This window comes from Genypterus blacodes, unplaced genomic scaffold (assembly GCF_046128005.1).
Source record: "Genypterus blacodes isolate CSIRO-AG114 ecotype Tasmania unplaced genomic scaffold, CSIRO-AGI_Gbla_v1 ptg000494l_1, whole genome shotgun sequence".
Taxonomy (NCBI): domain Eukaryota; kingdom Metazoa; phylum Chordata; class Actinopteri; order Ophidiiformes; family Ophidiidae; genus Genypterus; species Genypterus blacodes.
In genome coordinates, this window is record NW_027467253.1 from 80147 (window position 1) to 100579 (window position 20433).

Sequence of the window (20433 nt, forward strand, 5' to 3'; positions counted from 1 at the left end):
TAAGGGTCAACCCGGTCCAAGAGCGCCCTCCAGTGTCTATATGTCGCATGTGCAGGATGCAGTCTAACGGTCTACATGGTGATGAAGCATCACAGTGAGAATAACAGAACTTTAACCCAAATATTGGAGCGAATTTGTTTTGTCTTGTATTATTTAGTGTTCAATGTGCCAAAACATAAACCTACATCATAAACAGTCTACTTATTTTATTGCTGAATAAAAAAAATACAACAGTTGTGATTTTAGTTTGACCATCTGGACAATGTTTATGTCTGGACGTTAAGCTTTATTCATATTCATTTATATTGAATCCCATCAAACCCTCACATCTGTTGAGTTGTTGAAACATGGAGATGTCACAAAATAAAAACACTCACACACAGAGCTTTTCCTGTAGTAATCTTTTATTATTGAAATGTTAGGATTGATTTACAGGCACATGAAGGGGGCGGGGAGGCTGGCTTCTTTCAGGTCCTCACAGGGCTCAGACATGATGTCACTTTAAACGGCTCAAACACAACAGGCCGTGCAGCACAAACGATGATACAGGCTTACAATACAAATACGTGGTTACGTTATAACTTACAAATACTGTTTATACATCATGAGTGAGCTGGTGGTGCTCAGCCTGCAGCTTCATTCACTGCTTTAAACAGAGGGCAGCTGAAAGTCCAACGGTTCCCAGTCTGGGCCTTTTGGGAGTTTGTGGGAGGAGCCACTGTTTGAAGTGAACACGAGTGTCTGCAGACGAGCAGCTTGTTTGTTAAACTCTGATTCCAGACATGAAACGCGTTGAAATGTTGGATTGACAGCCCTAGGAGCTGCAGATGAACTCTGTGGCCTCTTTGCTTCCCAGCCGAGCTGATCAAACTCAAATTGCGAATGAGGTGCAGGTTTTTTAAGCTAAAAAACTAAACCTGCCCGTTTGTTTTGGGAAGCTGAGATTCGTCTGTGATCCGGACCTGATTTCTCTAAAACAAAAACAAAAGAACCTGCCAGGAGACAACGCAAAGGATCGCAAACCTCCACGACATTCTGAAGGGGACCCAGATAAAAGGTGGAAGTCCTCGTTGGGACCCGAGACGTGATTACAACCACACTTTGATATTAAGGCACAAAAACACTCATTAAAAACAGTTACCTAGCAACGTGTGACCAAGCTTATCATGTCCTCGGAGTCGAGCGTTATAAATTCAGTGATAGGGTTTGTTAGACAGGTGGTGGGAGGAGCCTCAGGAGGCAACGCCCCCTTTTAAAAAAAACATTCTGTCCCGATCGGTTCAAACTAATGATGTTAACTTGTGAGCAGAGGATCAATACGACACAATGAGATACCAGCGTCTCCATGAGGCAGCGACACTGAGCCAAGTATACAAGCAAGCATATTATCATCATAATATACCACAGACCAAGTTATCATAGATATTTATATATTTATATAGAACCTGGAGGTTTGAGTTGATTGATTGTGAACTGAATGTGGCTGTTTGCATGTTGGACTTGTTTACTTTAGAGTCAGCCAGTCCTGAATCATTGAAGCATATATTTACACAAATAACACATTCCTCACTCTATGTCATAATAAAAAACATTCACACAAAAATATAACATTTGAAATAATTATTAGCACCAGTGTATCAGATAAAATTCTCGCTACGCAAAATGTACAAAGTTGCATAGTGTTGGATTTGAGCCGGCGGGGGAAACGACGTTACGGGGGACAGACGGGGAGGGGACAGACGGGGAGGGAGGTGACAGACGGGGAGGGGACAGACGGGGAGGGAGGTGACAGACAGGGAGGGGACAGACGGGGAGGGGACAGACGGGGGAGGGGACAGACGGGGAGGGGACAGAGGGGGAGGGGCCACCTGTGACGAGCAGCACGTTTCAGGAGGACGACACACACGGAGAGTAAAGAGGCGTTTGACCACGGTGTCAGAGCGGCAGCACCACCTGCTGGTGATGGAATACTGCAAAGGAGGGAGAAGATGAATACTTTTCCTCTGTTGAACGGAGCTTTGGGAGGAAGAGGAGAGACGAGAGGATTCCTTCACTGTGTGGTTTCTGAAAACATGAACGGTTCAAAACAAACAGGAGAAGCCAGAGGATGTGCTGCTGTACGCTCAGCACCTGGTGCGTCCAGAGGCATGATGGGTAAATGACAGGCAAACAAAAGCACACCGAGGGAGGGGCGTCCTCAGAGAGCCGGGTGTGAGAGCGGCCAGCCCTCTAGTGGTGGCGTGTGGCGGTGCAGTCACGGCGGGTTTTGTGGTTCTGGTCTTTAGTGGGAGGCGGCTTCACCTCCACGCGGCTTCACCACGCCGCTTAGTTCATCCTACCTGAACCGCCTAACTGCGTCTCCATGACAACCAACAGGCAGAGGCAGCTGCTGCTCTCTGGCGAACGCGGTGGCGTGAAGTGTCGGCTTCCGTCTTCCCAAAATAAATGAAGAAGAAAAAAAGTATGCGGAAAGAAAAAAGTAGAAAAAAACTGTTTTGGTAAAAAGGTGGCAGAGTTTTGTTTGCCAGAGTGTTAGATGATGGAGGGGGGGGGGAGTGTAGGCGGTGGGCTGAGGGGGGGCGGGGCTAAGGCCTCTCCAAAGACGGCGTGTTGAAGCAGCCGTCGGGTAACGTGATCTTGATGTCGTTGAGGTTGGCGATGTCGGCGCGGATCTCGCGGATCTGCCGGTCGTAGTCGTTGATCATGTCCTCCTGAGTTTTCGCCACGTCGTTCAACTCCGCCAGCTTCCTGTCCAGCTCGCTGTCGGCCATCTTGGTTTTGGCGCTCTTGAGAGACTCGTCGATCTGGTTCAGTTTGCTCAGGTCGACTTTATCGATGTTTCCTGGGGACAAAATCCAAGTTTACACAGCTGATACATGTTCATGTTCATGTTTATGATACGACTGAACGCTTCCTTCCCTCCCCGTGTGAGAGCGTGACGTGGCGTGTTCTTACCCAGCTGCTCCAGCAGGGCGGTGATGGTGCCCAGCACCGTCTTCACGGCGCTCTTGGCCTTGCGAGCGTTGTCCTCGGCCTCCTTGGCGTTGTCGGTCGCCTGCGGGACAGGAAACATAAAGCTCTGAGTGTAAACCAAGCTCCTCCCCTCACATGGGGTTTCCTCTCAAAGTGGGTCGTACCATTCCAGCCATCATCATGTCCTGGTCGGCCTCCGCCTTCTTCTTGGCCAGCTCCTGCTCGGCGGTGCTCAGCTGGTCCATCATGTGGTCAACCTCTCCGTCCAGCTTGGTGGCGTCCTGGAGGGCTTTCTCTGCGTCCTCTTTAGTCTCAGCTGAGCCCTGCACACACACACACACACAGCACAGGGTTCAGACACACACACACACACACACAGCACAGGGTTCAGACACACACACACACACACACACAGCACAGGGTTCAGACACACACACACACAGCACAGGGTTCAGACACACACACACACACAGCACAGGGTTCAGACACACACACACACACACACACACACGCAGCACAGGGTTCAGACACACACACACACACACACACGCACACACAGCAGAGGGTTCAGACACACACAAACACACACACACACACACACACATACACACACAGCAGAGGGTTCAGACACACACACACACACACAGCAGAGGGTTCAGACACACACACACACACACAAAGCAGAGGGTTCAGACACACACACACACACACAGCAGAGGGTTCAGACACACACATACACACACACACACAGACACACACACACACACACAGCAGAGGGTTCAGACACACACACACACACACACACACACAAACACACACCTTCTGCACGTTGCTGGCGATCATCTCCGCCTCCTCCGCCTTGGACTTGGCCATCCGGGCGTCGGCCGCTGCGTTGCCCAGCGCCGCCTCTGCCTGTTTGGTTTTCTCGTTGGCGGCCATGATGGTGGCGTTGATGGCTGGGATCTTCTTCATGGCGTCTTCTGCTGCCGTCTTGTTGTCATTCACTCTCTTATCAAAGTCTGAAGAGTAAACACAGAGGATGAAGGAACAGGAACACAGACAGACAGACAGGCAGGCGGTCAGTCAGACAGACAGGCGGAGAGACAGACAGGTACCTCTGAGGTCAGCCAGGATGCTCTCGGCCTCTCCAAAGGTAGAGCGTCCTTTCTTGGCCGCCTCCTCAGCCACAGCTTTGGCGGCGTCGGCTCGAGCCAGCAGCTGATCCGCCGTCTGAAACAGAACAGGAAACGGGAGGTCGGGTCAAACCACAGGCGCTTCGGAGACGCACTCAGTGTGCACGCCGGAGGGGGAAGAGGACGGGAGCTCACCTGCTGCTCCGTCTTGCCCTTCTCCAGCAGCTTGCGGACTTCCTGCTCCTTGGTCTTCAGGTCGTCCCTCAGGTCGTTGTATTCCTTCTCCGTCTTGTCTATCAGCTTGTCCAGGTCCGACGCCTCCTTCTTGATCTTACTGGCGTCGTCCTAAACACACAACACGGATCCACAGCGTGTTAGAACACATACAAGTACTGAGAGGAGCTGGTATCCCTGCTCAGGTGAGGTTAGATGTTCCTGAGTTTGAGCGGAGTCACATCTCCACTCTGATGCTTCCTCTCCTGTCTCCTGTTCTCTCTCACCTCCAGGGACTTTGTGTCGAGCGGCGGGAGGCTGGTCAGGTTGGCGAAGATCTTCAGAGCCTTGTTCCCGGCCTCCTCTGCCTCGGCGTGGACCTCGTTGGCTTGCTTCTCCAGGTTCTTGGCCAGCGCCTTGGCCTCGTTGTACCTGGACAGAGCAGACTCACGTGAAGCTCTGAGCTTCAGATCCAACAAGCTGCTGAGTTCTGTCACAGCTTCATCTCTCTAACACTTCAGCTTTATTCTCTAACAGCTGCTCTCTTCTCAGTAAAGTCTGAATTAGTGAGGTGGCGTACTTCTTGTTGAGCTCCTCGATCTCCTGGCTGGTCTTCCCCTCTCCGTCCAGGGTCTTGGTCAGCAGATTGAAGGCTTTGGTGGACGTGTCGTTGGCGTCTTTGGCAATCTTCTCGATCTGGTCGGCGTCCATCTTGTGCCTTCAAAGAGCACAAATGGCGTGAGTGACATCATACATGCATCAAACATGGAGCCCTGCTGGACCACAGTGAGGTCCCAGATGTTCTCTGGGCCCTGCTGGACCACAGTGAGGTCCCAGATGTTCTCTGGGCCCTGCTGGACCACAGTGAGGTCCCAGATGTTCTCTCTTACTTGTCAGCCATGTTGCGAGCCTCTTCGGCGAGCAGCGTCATGTTGTTGGGGTCTCCAGTTCCGCTGGGAGACTTGATGTCCTGCAGAGGTCAGAGGGCAACAAGCAGCAGCCGTGAGCACAGAGCAGCAGGCAGAGCGACACAGTCACCGGAGTGTGAAGCTGTTTGGTTCTGAACAGGATTCTGGATTGTGACGATCCATGCGGGCGATGATTGAACTTTAAACTGATTTGACAACACGTATGTTCTGTCACGCTCACCACTTTGCCCACGGCGTCCCGGGCCTTGTCCAGTTCCTGTCGGGCTCGGTCGATGAGGTTCTCTGCGTCTCGGACTCTGTGCCTGGCCCGGTCCGCCTGGGCCCCGGTGTCGTCCACGGTGCTGCGGATGTTCTGCAGCCGGTTCCACTGGGTGCTCAGAGTGCTGTTGATGTTGTTCAGACGCTCCAGCAGGCCCTTGTCTACATCTGCAGGGTCAAAGGTTAAGGCCTCTTAGTAAACTTCTTATTCAGGCGTGCGTGATCAGAACCTCTCCGTTGAGTTCTGCTGTGTGGTACCTTTGCTGGTCTGGGCCTCGTCCAGCAGCTCCATGATGGCTCGCTCCGCCTCCTTCAGACGATCCTCGAAGGCTTTATCGCTCACCGTCTCCTGGCTGGAGCCCAGGTTATCGATCAGCGTCTGCAGGTCGTGGAGCTTCTGTCTCTGCTGGTTCACCTGGAGAGACAAACATCACACACACACACGGGCTGAAGACACAGCACACACCTCCCATGTGGGCCAGAGAGGTGAGTGTGTCTGGGTTCAGGCCTCCAGGTGAGCTCCTCCCCCCTCTCACCTTGTCCCTGACCAGGCTGTAGCAGGAGGGGCACTGCTGGCATCCCGGTGCCGAGCGGTTGTAGAAGTAGTTCTCCTCACACATGTCGCAGCGGGAGCCCACGAAGCCCGGCCGGCACTCGCAGTGCCCGTTCTCCTTACACTGACCGGACGCCGAGCCCTCGGGGTCGCAGTCGCAGGCTGGAGGAGCAGAGGTCAGGGGTCAGGGGTCACAGAGGGGCAGAGGCACGTCAGTCAGCTTTGTTGTGACGAACAATAACAAACACTTGAGTTACTCCTCCTCCTCCTCCTCCTCCTCACACTCTTCTCTTACGTTTGCAGCCGGAGGAGCTGAAGCCGAAGAAGTTGACCTCGCAGCGCTCGCAGTGCAGGCCGGTGACGCCGGGCTGACACTCGCACTGTCCTGAGGCGATGTCACACTGCCCGTTGGTAGAGCCGATGGGGTTGCAGTTACATCTGTGGCAGAGGGACGAAGACGAGGATGAGCCTCAGAGGGACAGGAAGGAGGAGGACAGAGCGCCAAACAATCAAAGTACGAGTGCAGGCAGGCCGCAGACACACTGACCGCTCACAGCCTTTGCTGCTGTGCAGGTTGAAGAAGCCGGGCTGGCAGGCGCTGCAGTCTCGCTCGGCCACGTTGGAGAGACACTGACACTGGCCGGTGACCTGGGAACAGCTGGTCTGACGGTCCACTGTGCCGAAGGGAGAGCAGGAGCAGGCTGGAGGGAGGAGGAGGAGGAGGAGGAGGAGGAACAGGAAGCATGAGCTGAAGCTGGACTGGACTTATCTACAGATGTCAGCAGTAGGAGTAAATAAGACACAGTTTGGTTCCTCAGGGCTCCAGCTTCCTCTTACGTTTGCACTTGTCTGCGGGGTTGTTGGCCAGGGCGTTGCCGTAGAAACCCTCCTTGCAGCGGTCACAGAAGAAGCCGTCGGTGTTGTAGATGCACTTCAGGCACTCTCCCGTCTCGCGGTCACAGTTGCCCACGGCGTTGGGGTCGATGTTCTCGCTGCACTTGCAGGCCCGGCAGGCTCGGACCGGACCGCTCTGACCCAGCGGGTCGCCGAAGAATCCATCGTCACAGAGCTCACAGCGCTTTCCTGCAGATGAAGACGGAACAGCTGTTAACATCAGGCATGCTGAATCAGCATGAAGCCCCAGGAGAAGCTGGAGCGCCGGCTGAGCCCCGCCTCCTCTAGTCTGAGCAATAAGACCAAAGTGCTCAGCATGACGTCATAGACTGGAGCAGCTGAGCCTTCACAGGGTTGGGTCTCCTGAGCGAGAGTGTGTGTGTGTGTGTGTGTGTGTGTGTGTGTACCTGTGGTGCCGGCGGGACAGTTGGTGCAGACGACCTCCTTGGTCTTGGGGACGACGGCGCACGTGGCTCCTGCTGGACACGGGCAGGGCCGACAGTCGTCAGCTGTGCCCTGCGTGGCGTCGCCGTAGAAACCGTCCTTGCAGCGTTCGCAGCTCAGCCCGCCCGTGTTGTCCCGACACTCACAGGCTCCTGCAGACACACACACACACACACACTCAGTTATCACCTGACGGCCCCTGGTCCCTCGTGGCTCCACAGGTCTCTGGGCCCGGCTCACTGACCGGTTGTCGGGTGGCAGGACTCGCTGTGCCCGTTACAGTTGCAGGCCTCACAGGGGCTGAAGGGTCCCTGCTCAGGATGGGCCCGGCGGTATCCCAGGGTGCACTGCTCACAGTGCTGGCCCTGGTAGCCCTGAGGACAGGTGCAGCGCTCCACCCAGCGGGCCGGGGTGCCGGGGCCGCGTCTGGCCGTCACCATGGAGACATCGTCCAGGTAACCAGCACCTGAACAAACAATCTCATTAATAAACAGAGACACATTCTGCCATGTTGTACTCTTGTCTGTGTTTGTGTGCTGTCTCTGTGTTGTGTTGTGTTGTGTTGTGTTGTGTTGTGTTGTGTTGTGTTGTGTTGTGTGAATGCTGGCTCACTCTTCTCGCTGTAGGTGCCACGGATCTTCACGGCCGTCAGGTTGTGGAGAAGTTTCTGGAAGTCTGAGTGGCTGATGGTTGGGCGCCAGGGGTAATCTGTGCTGTCATGCAGCCTGAGGCACAACAACAGCACAACAACACCGCATCAGCACCGACTTACTTCACTGCAGACAGAACCGGTCCAGCTCAGAGCCGGACCGAGCTCCTCTACAGTCACACTGAGTGAAGCTGTGGAATGTCAGGAATGTAAATCACAGGCGTTCACCGCTGACGAGTCTCACCTGAACACGTAGCGCTGCATGTTCTCGTTGGGGTAGGCGTTGCCCTGGGCGATGAGGGGGACGGCCACCCTCAGGCCCGCCCCCTCCAGGATCAGATCCTCAGCCGACAGCCTCGTGTCGCGCCGGTCCACTCTGAAGTTCAGACTCAGGTTCTGTCCGTAGCTCAGCATCTGGTTCCCCAGGAACTTCTCTGTAACAGAGAGAGAATGTTACCCACAATCCTCTGCTCTCTGTCTACAGCTGGAAGCTGTTGTGTGGCTGTTTGTGTTCAGATATTAAACGTAGGTGCATTTGTTACATGAAGTGAAGAAGGACCAATAAACATGTTGACAGTAAACAAAGGTATCATCAGTCGTTTGTCATCCGTATGAAATCCTCCTCTTCTTCTAAATCACTGCTTCAGTTGAGTTTCAGAGTTTCAGCTGTAAGAAGCTGCAGTTTAACTGAACGTCCCGTCTCTGTCCTCTAGGTGGCAGCAGAGGGCAGCTTGTGTTTGGACATAGAGCCTCTGTGGTCATGTCAGGACAGAACACACGGCCTCAGCTGTGAGCACAGCGTGGTTTAGGGTGTGTGTGTGTGTGTGTGTGTGTGTGTGTGTGTGTGTGTGTGTGTGTGTGTGTGTGTGTACCTGGAGCTATGAAGTACATGGGGAAGTAGTCCTCTGAGATGAGGGAGATCTCCTCCCCGCTGGACGACCACTCCACATCCACACTGGAGCCGTCACGCTGCTGCCCGCTCCACTGCTCACCGTCTGAACACACACACACACACACACACACACACACACACAGGCATTTTACACTTTAGTTTTACTCTTGTTAAATACTGTAGGAAGTCCTGAAGTGTCCCCCTCAGATTGATTTGACTGTGATGTGTGAGGTCAGAGGTCAGCCCCCGGGCTCCCCCCTCTTACCTCTGTGGAAGGAGGAGGTGACGGCGTGGACGCTGAAGCCGTCAGCGCTGTCACACACAGACGAGTGATGGAAGCAGAAGCAGGCGGTGCAGCCCTGAGGGTTGCTGGGGTCCAAGTTAAAGAAACCCAGTTTACACCTGAAGAGACAGAAGCAAAGGTCACACACACGTCTGACACATGATGGACAGGTCACAGGTCACGCTGCAGCTGGTTCAGCCTGTGTGTGTGTGTGTGTGTGTGAACTCTGAACCTTCATCTCATTCATGTGGACGCAGAGACACTGAAGGGTTCAGGTCACAGAGAGGTCGCGGTCCAGCAGAGGAGCTGACAGCTGATCCAGTGAAGGCTCAGAGCTGAGAGAGGAGAGAGGAGGTCTGTGTGCTGAAGACTCAGCCTCAGCCTCAGCCTCAGCCTCAGCTTCATCATGTACAACACAGCCTCATACAGCAGCGGCTAATGGAGAGCTGCTGACAGCTCAATGAACTCACCTACCAGTGTGTGTGTGTGTCTGCCTGTGTGTCCCTGTTTGTGTGTGTGTGTGCCTGTTTGTGTGTGTGTGTGTGTGTGTGTGTGTGTGTGTGTCTGCCTGACTGAAGCCTTATTCTATGTAGAGGGAATCAGATGTGCAGCTCATTAAACAGTGAGAGAGCAGCCGCCTGCTTCCAGAGTGGAGACATCAACAGGAAGTAGGGAGCGTTTGTGAGGACGCACTGAGCAGCGAGCGTTAAATCCTGATTTCGTGCATTAGTGTTGGAATGTGTCCGTCCTCTCCAGAGGCTCCAGATGCTGAGAACGTGAGAACCCAGAGGTTTCTCTGGCCGAGCCACTGTGGACCAGTCCAGCTCAGATTTATAGCCTCAGAACCACACACACACACACACACACACACACACACACATCTACATCCTGTGCTCCTGACCCATCTGGGGTCTGACCTCATCATCCCCATCCTTACCAAACACACAGATACAGTGTGTTCCATCTGCAGTCGTCACGGAGACACAGTGGGGAGTGACGCGTCTCACACTCAGGGACAGGGTCAGCCCAGTGTTCATACCTGTGAGTGTGTGTGTGTGTGTGTGAGTGTGTGTGTGTGTGTGTGTGTGTGTCAGACCTGTCACAGCTGAATCCCTCCACGTTGTCTTTGCAGCGACACTGGCCCGTCTGCACGTCACACTCCTGCGTGCTGCCAGAGGGGTTACAGGAACACGGCCTGAAAGAGGAAGAGCAGGGATGTGAAGCTTCATCATCTGGTTTGTGTGTCTGTTGCATGTATTCCCTCTCCCTGCCTCTGGGGGGCGGCGGTCACGCGTGTGTCGTACCTGCAGCCGGCCTCCGTCAGGCTGTGGTGTCCCGGCTGGCAGCGGTCGCACTTCTCTCCGGTCACTCCAGGTTTACAGGCACACACACCTCTGCTGTCACACTGAGGGGACACGGAGCCTGGAGGCACACACACACACACACACACACACACACACGCTCAGCAGGGGGCCGTGACGTCGCTGTGGCCTCAGAGGAGCCACAGCATCAACAGCTGCTTCACTTTAACCAGTGGTTTGCTTCCTGCCACAAGTTAACAACCACAGCCCACAGATTTAAAGGTCCAGACTGCTGCTTGGCCCGGTTCCACTCCATTTCCTGCTCCTTCTCTTTCTCCTTCTCCTTCTCCTTCTCCTTCTCCTTGTGTGAGCGCTCACTCACCCACAGGGTTGCAGCTGCAGGACAGGCAGCGGCTGCCGCTCTGCTCTCTGTAGAAGTTATCCAGGCAGCGCTCACAGTTGGGCCCGTCCGTGTTGTCGGCGCAGTTCTGGCAGTGACCGCCGTGACCCGTGGCCCGGTACAGCTCCGGGTCAAAGCGGCACACAGAGCTCTTCCCGTTACAGTCACAGGCTGGACAACAGCGACAGAGAGAGAGAGAGAGAGAGAGGTCAAACATATGTACAGCGCACGCACACACACACACACACACACACACACACACACACACACACACACACACACACACACACACACACTTGTGAGCTTTCACTGTACAATCTTCCAAACTGAATCTTTCCTGGATCAGCACCAACATGTTGTCGGCCTGTGGACCAACCCCTGGTTCTAGGGTCAGATTACTGTACGGCTGTGTTACAAACAAGGTCAAGGTCAAAGGTTAACACTGTGTTTCCTGTGCTGATGGGAGCTCTGGAGGCGCATCAGAACCAAGGGTGGGAGGAGAAACTGAAACTGAACTTTTGGTTCCTCTGCACTGGTAAACACGTCTGAGTGACAGGAGGCAAAACTCCCAGAATCCTCCAGAGAGACACACACACACACACACACACACACACACACACACACACAGCACAAACTGCAAGCATCTGGAATACAACACAACTCTGAAGTCCTCATGTGGGTCTGGACTTCATTCAGGTTTGATATTGTGTTTGTCAGAATGAAACTAAAAGTGAAACAGCAGACGAAGTGCAGGACAGACAGGAGGACAGACAGGGGGACACACAGGGGGACACACAGGGGGACAGACTGGAGGACAGATAGGGGGACAGACTGGAGGACAGATAGGGGGACAGACAGGGGGACAGACAGGAGGACAGACAGGGGGACAGACAGGGGGACAGACTGGAGGACAGACTGCAGTACAGACTGGAGGACAGACAGTAGGACAGACAGGGGTACAGACTGGGGGACAGACTGGAGGACAGACAGGTGGACAGACAGGGGGACAGACAGGGGGACAGACTGGAGGACAGACTGGAAGGCAGACTGGAGGACAGACTGGGGGACAGACTGGGGGACAGACAGTAGGACAGACAGTAGGACAGACAGGGGGACAGACAGTAGGACAGACAGGGGGACAGACAGGAGGACAGACAGGAGGACAGACAGGGGGACAGACAGGGGGACAGACTGGGGGACAGACTGGGGGACAGACTGGAGGACAGACTGGAGGACAGACTGCAGTACAGACTGGAGGACAGACTGGAGGACAGACTGGAGGACAGACTGCAGTACAGACTGGAGGACAGACTGGAGGACAGACTGCAGTACAGACTGGAGGACAGACTGGAGGACAGACTGGAGGACAGACTGCAGTACAGACTGGAGGACAGACTGGAGGACAGACTGGAGGACAGACTGGGGGACAGACTGGGGGACAGACTGGGGGACAGACTGGAGGACAGACTGGAGGACAGACTGGGGGACAGACTGGGGGACAGACTGGAGGACAGACTGGAGGACAGACTGGGGGACAGACTGGAGGACAGACTGGAGGACAGACTGGAGGACAGACTGGAGGACAGACTGGGGGACAGACTGCAGTACAGACTGGAGGACAGACTGGAGGACAGACTGGAGGACAGACTGGAGGACAGACTGGAGGACAGACTGCAGTACAGACTGGAGGACAGACTGCAGTACAGACTGGAGGACAGACTGGGGGACAGACTGGGGGACAGACTGGAGGACAGACTGGAGGACAGACTGGAGGACAGACTCACCCACACACTCGTTGGGGTTTTCAGCGGTTGCTCTCCTCCAGGGCCGGTCGTTGTAGAAAGGTTTGCAGACGTTGCAGTCGTCTCCCTCAGTGTTGTGTTTGCAGTCGCACACCAGTCGTCCTCTGTTGTTCTTGGCGCACTCGCTGGCGTGGCCGTTACACTTACACCTGCACACACACACACACACACACACACACACACTCAGCTCAGTGACACACACACACACACGTGTTGTTATTGATGGACATGTCCTTTACTGATTAACCCTTCAGACTTTAGATGAACTCATGCTGCTGTGGAAAACCTGAGGCTTCTCATGAGGCGTTCACTTGTCTCCTCCCCTCTTGACTGTAGGAAGCTTTGGTGAATCTGCTGGGGGGGGGAGAGGGGGAGGGGGGCGTCCTAACATGACGGGACTCGCTCCTCTGCCTATTGTTTCAGGTGTTGCTGGGTGGAAAAAGTGAGCGGTGGAGAACAGTGAGCTCATCCAGGCGTCTCCTGGCTGAGCTGCAGCCCGGGGCCTCACGACTCCACCGAGGGGAAGTGGAGCTTTAACAGGAGACGCCATCAGAGGACGAGACACGCCGTCACCTTTCAGACCCTACACTCAGTCAGATGTGTGTGAAGTGAGGTGTGTGAGGTTCAGTGATCTTCCTCTAAACCAGAGCTGAAGCAAAGTCAGAAACCCTGATGGGAAGATCCAGACATTGAGACGGAACGCTCCCCCCCTGACCTCTGACCCCGCTCCACTCCCACTGCAGACCCGGTGGAGCGGCTCAGCGGGGCCTCTTTGGAGGACGAAGGGTTAAAGCGGAGGTTCAGAACCCCGACAGGTGCTCCGGCTAAAGGACTCATCCCCTTTTCTTCCGCCCGTCACGTATTTGGATCCCGCCCCATTCCGGTTTCCCTGTAATCCAGCCTCGCCAGCCAGGAATTCCAAGAATGTGGGCTGTGTAATGGAAATCTGCTCCACATTTCAAACAAGCTTACTGAGGCCGAGCAGGGCCGGGACTCTGGGTCAGGCTGCTGGAAACACTTCTCTTCCTGTGCGGACCTCACAGTGACAGAGCCACGCTGTCCCCACACACACACACACACACACAGAGACACACACACACAGTCACACACAGTCACACACAGTCACACACAGACACACACAGACACACACACACACACGCACAGAGAGACACACACACAGTCACACACAGTCACACACAGTCACACACAGACACACACACGCACGCACACACACACACACACACACACACACACACACACAGTCACACACACACACACACACACACACAGAGACACACACACACAGTCACACACAGTCACACACAGTCACACACAGACACACACACACACACACACACACACACACACAGACAGACACACACAGTCACACACAGTCACACACACAGACACACACACACACAGTCACACACACACACACGCACACACACACACACACACACACACAGACAGACAGACACACACACACACACACAAACACAGTCACACACACACACACAGTCACACACACACACACACACACACACAGACACACACACACACACACACACACACACAGTCACACACACACACACACACAGAAACACACACACACACACACAGACAGACACACACACACCAAACACACACACAGTCACACACACACACACACACACACACACACACACACACACACACACACACACACACTTCTGGGACATGAATGTAAAGTTTCCCCTGGTATGCGCTGAGCCTGATCCGTGTTCAGACTCGTTCAGACTCAGATGCTGACAACAATACATGGAATCTGACAACAGACGCAACATTCTTCGTCATGAGAGAGAGGCTCCTCTGAGAGCAGACACGCTGAGGCTCACTCGTCACTCAGACTCAGCCAGCGCTCCTTCAAACTGGCTTCATTCGGTTTCTTGAGTTCTGATCCGGTCGGCTCGGCTCGGTCCTCACACACACACACACACACTCACTGGAGTATTATAGAGAAGTGAACCTGTGAAGACGCGGCACAAACACTGAGATTGGGCTGTCAGTTACACGTCCTCACCACTAGATGGCCTTGTTTACTGTCAGCTACATTGGAAAGCCTCTTTACAGTGGAGGAGGATATAAATGGGGGGGGGGGGGGGGCACTGTTTGATAAAGGGGGACCTCCAGGTTCTCTCAGACGCAGACCCTAACCCAGACTGTGGCACCAGAGGAGCGCCCCGGTGTGAGGACATCCTGTCGCCATGCTTACCTTCCTCCCACCGCAAAGTCAGAGATGGCGTAGTAGTAGGACTTCAGGACTTTAGGGTCGTTGAAAACTTCGTCTCCGAATGTGTTGAGCCGGTTCAGGGTCACTCTGATGTCTGTGGCCGTCACCCACTCCTGCAACACACAACAACACACTTCCTGTTAGCTCTCAGTCACATCAGAGGGGACCTGTGACACACACACACACACACACACACACACACACAATGTGACAGGTGCACCGTCAGGCTGCGTCCCTGTTTAACACACTGATGAGAAGGTGAGGACTGCTCCATGTCAGCAGAGAGGAGATGGAAACACCAGAGACACACACACACACACACACACACACACACACACACACACACACACACACGGAACACCTGCCACCTGCTCACACTTGTTGAAGTTGGTAAACTTGGGTCTAAACAGGGATTTAGATTCCCTGGAGAGTGAAACTTGGACCTGCAGGTGAACTGGAGGCCTGCATAGTCACTGTATCTTTAAAAGGACGCGTTTCCTAGGAAACGGCTCCTAAATGAGGCGACAAGCAAACCGCAAAGTTTCAGCCACATGACCTCATCATCACGGGGCGTGTGTGAGTGTTTGTGTTTGTGTGTGTGTATGTGTGTGTGTGTGTGTGTGTGTGTGTGTGTGTGTGTGTGTGTGTGTGTGTGTGTGTGTGTGAGATAATGAAGACAGGGATAGAAGGACAGATAAGGAAAGTTAGTCAACATGAAGGATTCCAGAGTTAGACTCAGCCTGGCTGCTCTGGTATCAGGCCTGGCTGATCCTGAGTCAGTCACCAAGCTGAAGGTTGAACCATGTGAGGAGTAAACACTCTTTCCTCACACACACATGGGTCACAGCTGGGTCACACCAAGACGAGGGGCGTGGTCTGAGTCCGACATGATGAAGGCTTCACACGCCTTCATCATGCTGGGAAAACATCATCTCCCGAGCGTGCGAAGTTTGGACTGCTATGAAAAATGGTGTGATGTGCACACTGAGTGAAAACAGGCCTGTGTGGTATGAGTCAGAGACATGAGGGCAGAGCAGAGCCGCCTCACACACACACACTCACGTGTTACATGAAGACAGCAACATGTTACAGATTTAAAGGACCAATTAAAACAGGGCCTCCAGAGTGAGTGATCTGATTGGATACATTTATGGAGGCGTGGCCCCAGACAGCTGCTGTCTGCTCACTGAAGAGAGTCCTCAGCACTGTGTGTGTGTGTGTGTGTGTGTGTGTGTGTGTGTGTCGTCAGCGCTGCCATTTGTCTTTACACATGGATGTTAGATCCCAGCAGGAATGCTGAGCGGGTCAGAGTCCGGGCCGACCCGGCCTGACTGAAGCCACAGCTTCACCTCCAGACTCCCAGCTGCCACTCACTCAGGCTGTCAGACAGGAAGTGAACCTGGCTGGGAAGACAAAACCAATCTCCCCCCTCCTCCTCCTCCTCCTCCTCCTCCTCCTCCTCCTCTCCCCCCTCCTCCTCCTCCTCCTCCTCCTCTTTTTACACTCCGGCTCGTATTTCCACTGCTTTGTCTGTCGCTCTACATGTCTTTTGGAAACATCAGGACAACACACTGGACACAGAGCAGCAGGCAGAGTGGCAGTATGAGCCACCTGACCATCACCTCTTTAATGCGATGCTCTATATAGAGCCGTTTGTGGTTCATGCGTCTGTGTGGTTTCCTGCCACAGAAGAAGAGACAGGCTCAGAGGAGACCCAGCGAGAGGTCTGCTGAGGCTGAGGCTGAGGCTGAGGTATTGAAGAATCGTTCTGATATTCTTCTGCGTGTTCGTTTGTGGTGAATCAAGAGGAACAGATGAGGCAAAGATGAACTGGAATCTTCAGGAGAGCTTTACTGGAATAAGACCTTGGACAGCGCTGGTTCCACCTCTGGCATGCACCAAAGAAGGACAATCAAATATCTCCGTGCTGCCCTATTTATCCCGCATATACAGGGCATCTACATAATATTCTAATTCACTGATGACAATGTAGTTTAACTGTTATCTATTGGTCAGCCGGCTTCAAGAGGGGCAGCGCTAAGATTCAAATCTGAGGGATGAACAGATGTCTGTGGGGGAAAGTAGAATTCTCTTTGTGTAAATTAAAGAACAATAGTATAGTGAAATTAGCCCTTTGATCTGAAGAAGCTCCCCCTGACTGCCCGTCTATGCAAACCCCCTCTCTTCCTTCTTCCTGGCCACAGATGTTTGAGGCCTTGATAAAGTGTATTAGAGTGAGTCCTTCACCTAATGGCAGATATGTGTTATCCAGCCCTCCTGGAGAGAGAGAGAGAGATGCTGTAGATGCTTGTGTGTATTATCTCCAGACTTTCCCGGGCATAGCCATTTGGTTACTTGACTTCAGTTACTGGATTAGTTATATGTGTATTGACATTATTTGTTATATTCCAACAATCCCCCTTTTCATTCTATTTATAGAATGAATCAAACTTGAGATAAACAATCTAAGCCTCCTGCCGCACTCACCAATCCACTCAGTTTAAACCGACAGCTCATCACATGAACAGAATTCACATTGTCATCCAGTAGAATTCAAAAGGTATAAAAATGCAATGTACATGACTCATACAAACAAATTCGGTGCATGTGCTATGTATACAAACAGTACATATGACCTATCTAAAAGATACAATGCATTTGACACCTTAATTAACAGTAGTTGCTTCCTTCATGGAAAAATACTTTGCAATCATTCATTCATTAATACGAAAATCAACTACCGCAACCCGGTAGGGGGCTGGTCAACCCATCGGACCCCCAGCGGTTCGGAGCATTTCATTACATCTATAATTTTGTAAACATTAGCCTTCTGGTTCCAGGGTCATTCTTGGGACTCTGCGTAGGTGTCCACTCATTGTACAGGCCCGCGGTTAGGGTCTGGAACTTGAAACCTTCTAAGACCCTGGAAAACAACTCATGAAAATACAATTCAATAAATCCCGTCCCACAGTAATTTAAACACCTCGTACTAAATCTATTCTATTAGCTGGCACAAAAGCGCAAGCTTATGTGTGCTTTCAAATATAAACATTTGTAATCCTGAGGTAGTCTGAGAAGAGAAAGAAAGGAAGTCCTTATTTCACAACCACTGTGGTCAGGGGAAGAACATCAGGGTCGTCGTCAAGATCCGAATAGCTTCTCGAGGGTGTCAGAGAAGAAGTCATCTATCCCTGAGTTTTCAGCTCGTGACTCAGGGACGTCACACTTGCCAGGGCTTTGGTGACAGGACCGTCTGGGAAAGTGTTATTGGGGATGAAAGTACAACATGCAGATCCAAACGTGGCACACACACCCCCTTTTCAGCTAAGATCATGTCGAAAACGATCCTATTTTGATAGGTGATCAATGTGGTGCGGGCCATTTGTTCAGTCATCCCTTTTACAGCATCCCATGTGTAATTGACAAATCTCTGTTGGTCATAATAGAAGTAGTTCATCCAATCACCATTTTTTATCAATTGTGGCCCACCAGAAAAACAATGATTCAAACACCGCTTCCACTTAGTTCCTAGCTCTGTTCTTGTCTGGAACACTCCAAAGCACCCCAATCTCATCAATATACACCTGTGGGCCTAATGACCCCTTGGTGAGGTGAAAAAGGGTGAGCTTCTCTTGAAAAGATCTGTAATCAGATACAGGGAACATGGGAAGAAGCATTATCAGCAGCTGAATGAGAGCACAGGAAGTTATGAGGTCTCTACACAGCCATCCGGTGTCAGATGAGAACCAATCCTGATCCCTTGCCCCTGTGATTGAGATTAAGGCACTTCATTTGTCATATCATATACAATTCAACTCTGTTCTGCACACACAAACACATTAACACCTTCTTCTCATTTCCCCCTTTTGTTTCTGATACAACACGGCGTCCACAATGCCGTGTCTTTCAGAAACTCCAATGGAAGGTGTTGATGTAGTCCAGTACTGGCAATGCAGCCGCATGGGCCATGGCGTGCTCGATGGTGATGAGCATTTGAAGATCCAGTTGACCTGATAAAGGATGGGTGAATATTCAGCTTGAGGGCGTGGGTCGCGGTGATTGGGGAGAGGGTTGGATGCGCTGTCTTCGGGCCTTGTCAACAGTGACCTGGGTTGTAAGGTTCACCTGTGGGCCGGGCATACATGGGCATCTGTGGGGCGTATGGGGGATGCTGCAGTGGGCGCCTAACTGTTTCCTGCCCCGTACATCTCGAGGTCCCCCTGCTGCTTGGAGTTGGGACTGCTGCCATGCACGTTCCATGTGGGGGCACTCACGGACCCAGTGACCAGGATCCTTACAATGAAAACAGCCTTGGGTGCGGGGCTGCTGAGCAAGCGCTGCTCCTCTTCCTTCCCTGGCTCTTCCCAAACGTCCACGTCCACGTCCTCTTTGGTTGCCTGGACCATTCTGGTACCGGGTGAAATACATCTGGGGTTGTGGAGCATATGGATACGGATGCATTTCATATGAGGCTGACTGAGGAGGAGCCCAAGCTGGGGGTGCTACAGGTGGAGGGTGGGCTAGCTGAGTGGGGACGGCTGGGGAAGGGTGTTCGGGGACCACTGGGCATATTTGAACAGGGGGGACTGACTTGATTTCCTTGTCAGTATTGATCAGGGCAATCAGCATTTTCCACAACGTTTTCAGGAATGTGTTGATCTCTAAGACGTCTGAATGTTCTGACTGAAAGTGCCTTTCAGTGTAATGTGCCAACACGGCTCGCCATTTGTCGTGGGTTTCTTGGTCTAGTCCTACAACATCTTCCAATGTAGCCTGGACCTGCTGGGGAAGGGAGCGTATCACCGCTGTTCGGAACATTTGGACCGTGGCACTGTTTGGCAATTCAGTGTGGGGCATTGTTCCAGTGGCATCGGCCCACTTCTCAGCACAACTGTTGAGGAACACATGGAAGGATTTTCCCTTGGTCCAATCAAATCGCTGCAGGTTGGAGACTGTCAGAACCGAAAGGAAGCGTCGTCTCAGTTCAGTACAATAAGCAGTACTTCCGCTGTTCAAGAGCTCAGAGTCTCCCACCAGCATGAAGCGGAGCCTTTGGTCGATGTCATTGGCTGTTTCTCGCCCTAACAGGCGTCTAATGATGGCCAGAAGGTCTTCTATAGCCACAAAATCGTCTGAGTTGAGAGACTCGACCCCTTCAAGCTTGTCCCGGTTGTGCTGCTCCACTTGATTGGCAGCCGACAGCAGAGTCATGGCGCGGGCTCGAATCTTCTGCGCATGGTCTTTGTCTTGTTTGGCTGTCCCCCATGATTTCTTTCCACCTGCTTCCCATTTCTTGGTAGCTTCTGTAGCTGCTTCGTTCATTCGGTCAAAAGTTGCTTGGACGCACTCAATGGAAGGAGGAGGCGCATCAGGTTTGGGCCAGAGGCCCCTGTCTTCCCAGTCAGACAAGAGGCGTTCCAGATGTTGTCGGGTTTTGTCT

The 20433-nt window shown here is 52.8% G+C and overlaps 1 protein-coding gene across 1 annotated transcript in view; it reads right to left on the minus strand.

Moving 5' to 3' along the window:
- Positions 1 to 702: 702 nt before the first annotated feature.
- lamc1 (laminin, gamma 1) overlaps positions 703 to 20433 on the minus strand; it is a 45350-nt gene continuing 25619 nt past the window's right edge. The window contains exons 3-28 of the mRNA XM_076139981.1: positions 14976 to 15106; positions 12707 to 12873; positions 10905 to 11093; positions 10526 to 10643; positions 10318 to 10416; positions 9204 to 9340; positions 8919 to 9041; positions 8291 to 8480; positions 8010 to 8122; positions 7642 to 7863; positions 7361 to 7549; positions 6897 to 7142; positions 6607 to 6760; positions 6355 to 6497; positions 6043 to 6221; positions 5765 to 5921; positions 5469 to 5674; positions 5210 to 5289; positions 4900 to 5037; positions 4607 to 4751; positions 4302 to 4451; positions 4089 to 4203; positions 3793 to 3992; positions 3138 to 3296; positions 2956 to 3055; positions 703 to 2842 (exon numbers count right to left, since the gene is read on the minus strand). Of these exons, the coding sequence (XP_075996096.1) occupies positions 2586 to 2842; positions 2956 to 3055; positions 3138 to 3296; positions 3793 to 3992; positions 4089 to 4203; positions 4302 to 4451; positions 4607 to 4751; positions 4900 to 5037; positions 5210 to 5289; positions 5469 to 5674; positions 5765 to 5921; positions 6043 to 6221; positions 6355 to 6497; positions 6607 to 6760; positions 6897 to 7142; positions 7361 to 7549; positions 7642 to 7863; positions 8010 to 8122; positions 8291 to 8480; positions 8919 to 9041; positions 9204 to 9340; positions 10318 to 10416; positions 10526 to 10643; positions 10905 to 11093; positions 12707 to 12873; positions 14976 to 15106 (4107 nt within the window). The 3' untranslated portion in view covers positions 703 to 2585. The remainder of the gene's footprint in view (positions 2843 to 2955; positions 3056 to 3137; positions 3297 to 3792; positions 3993 to 4088; positions 4204 to 4301; positions 4452 to 4606; positions 4752 to 4899; positions 5038 to 5209; positions 5290 to 5468; positions 5675 to 5764; positions 5922 to 6042; positions 6222 to 6354; positions 6498 to 6606; positions 6761 to 6896; positions 7143 to 7360; positions 7550 to 7641; positions 7864 to 8009; positions 8123 to 8290; positions 8481 to 8918; positions 9042 to 9203; positions 9341 to 10317; positions 10417 to 10525; positions 10644 to 10904; positions 11094 to 12706; positions 12874 to 14975; positions 15107 to 20433) is intronic.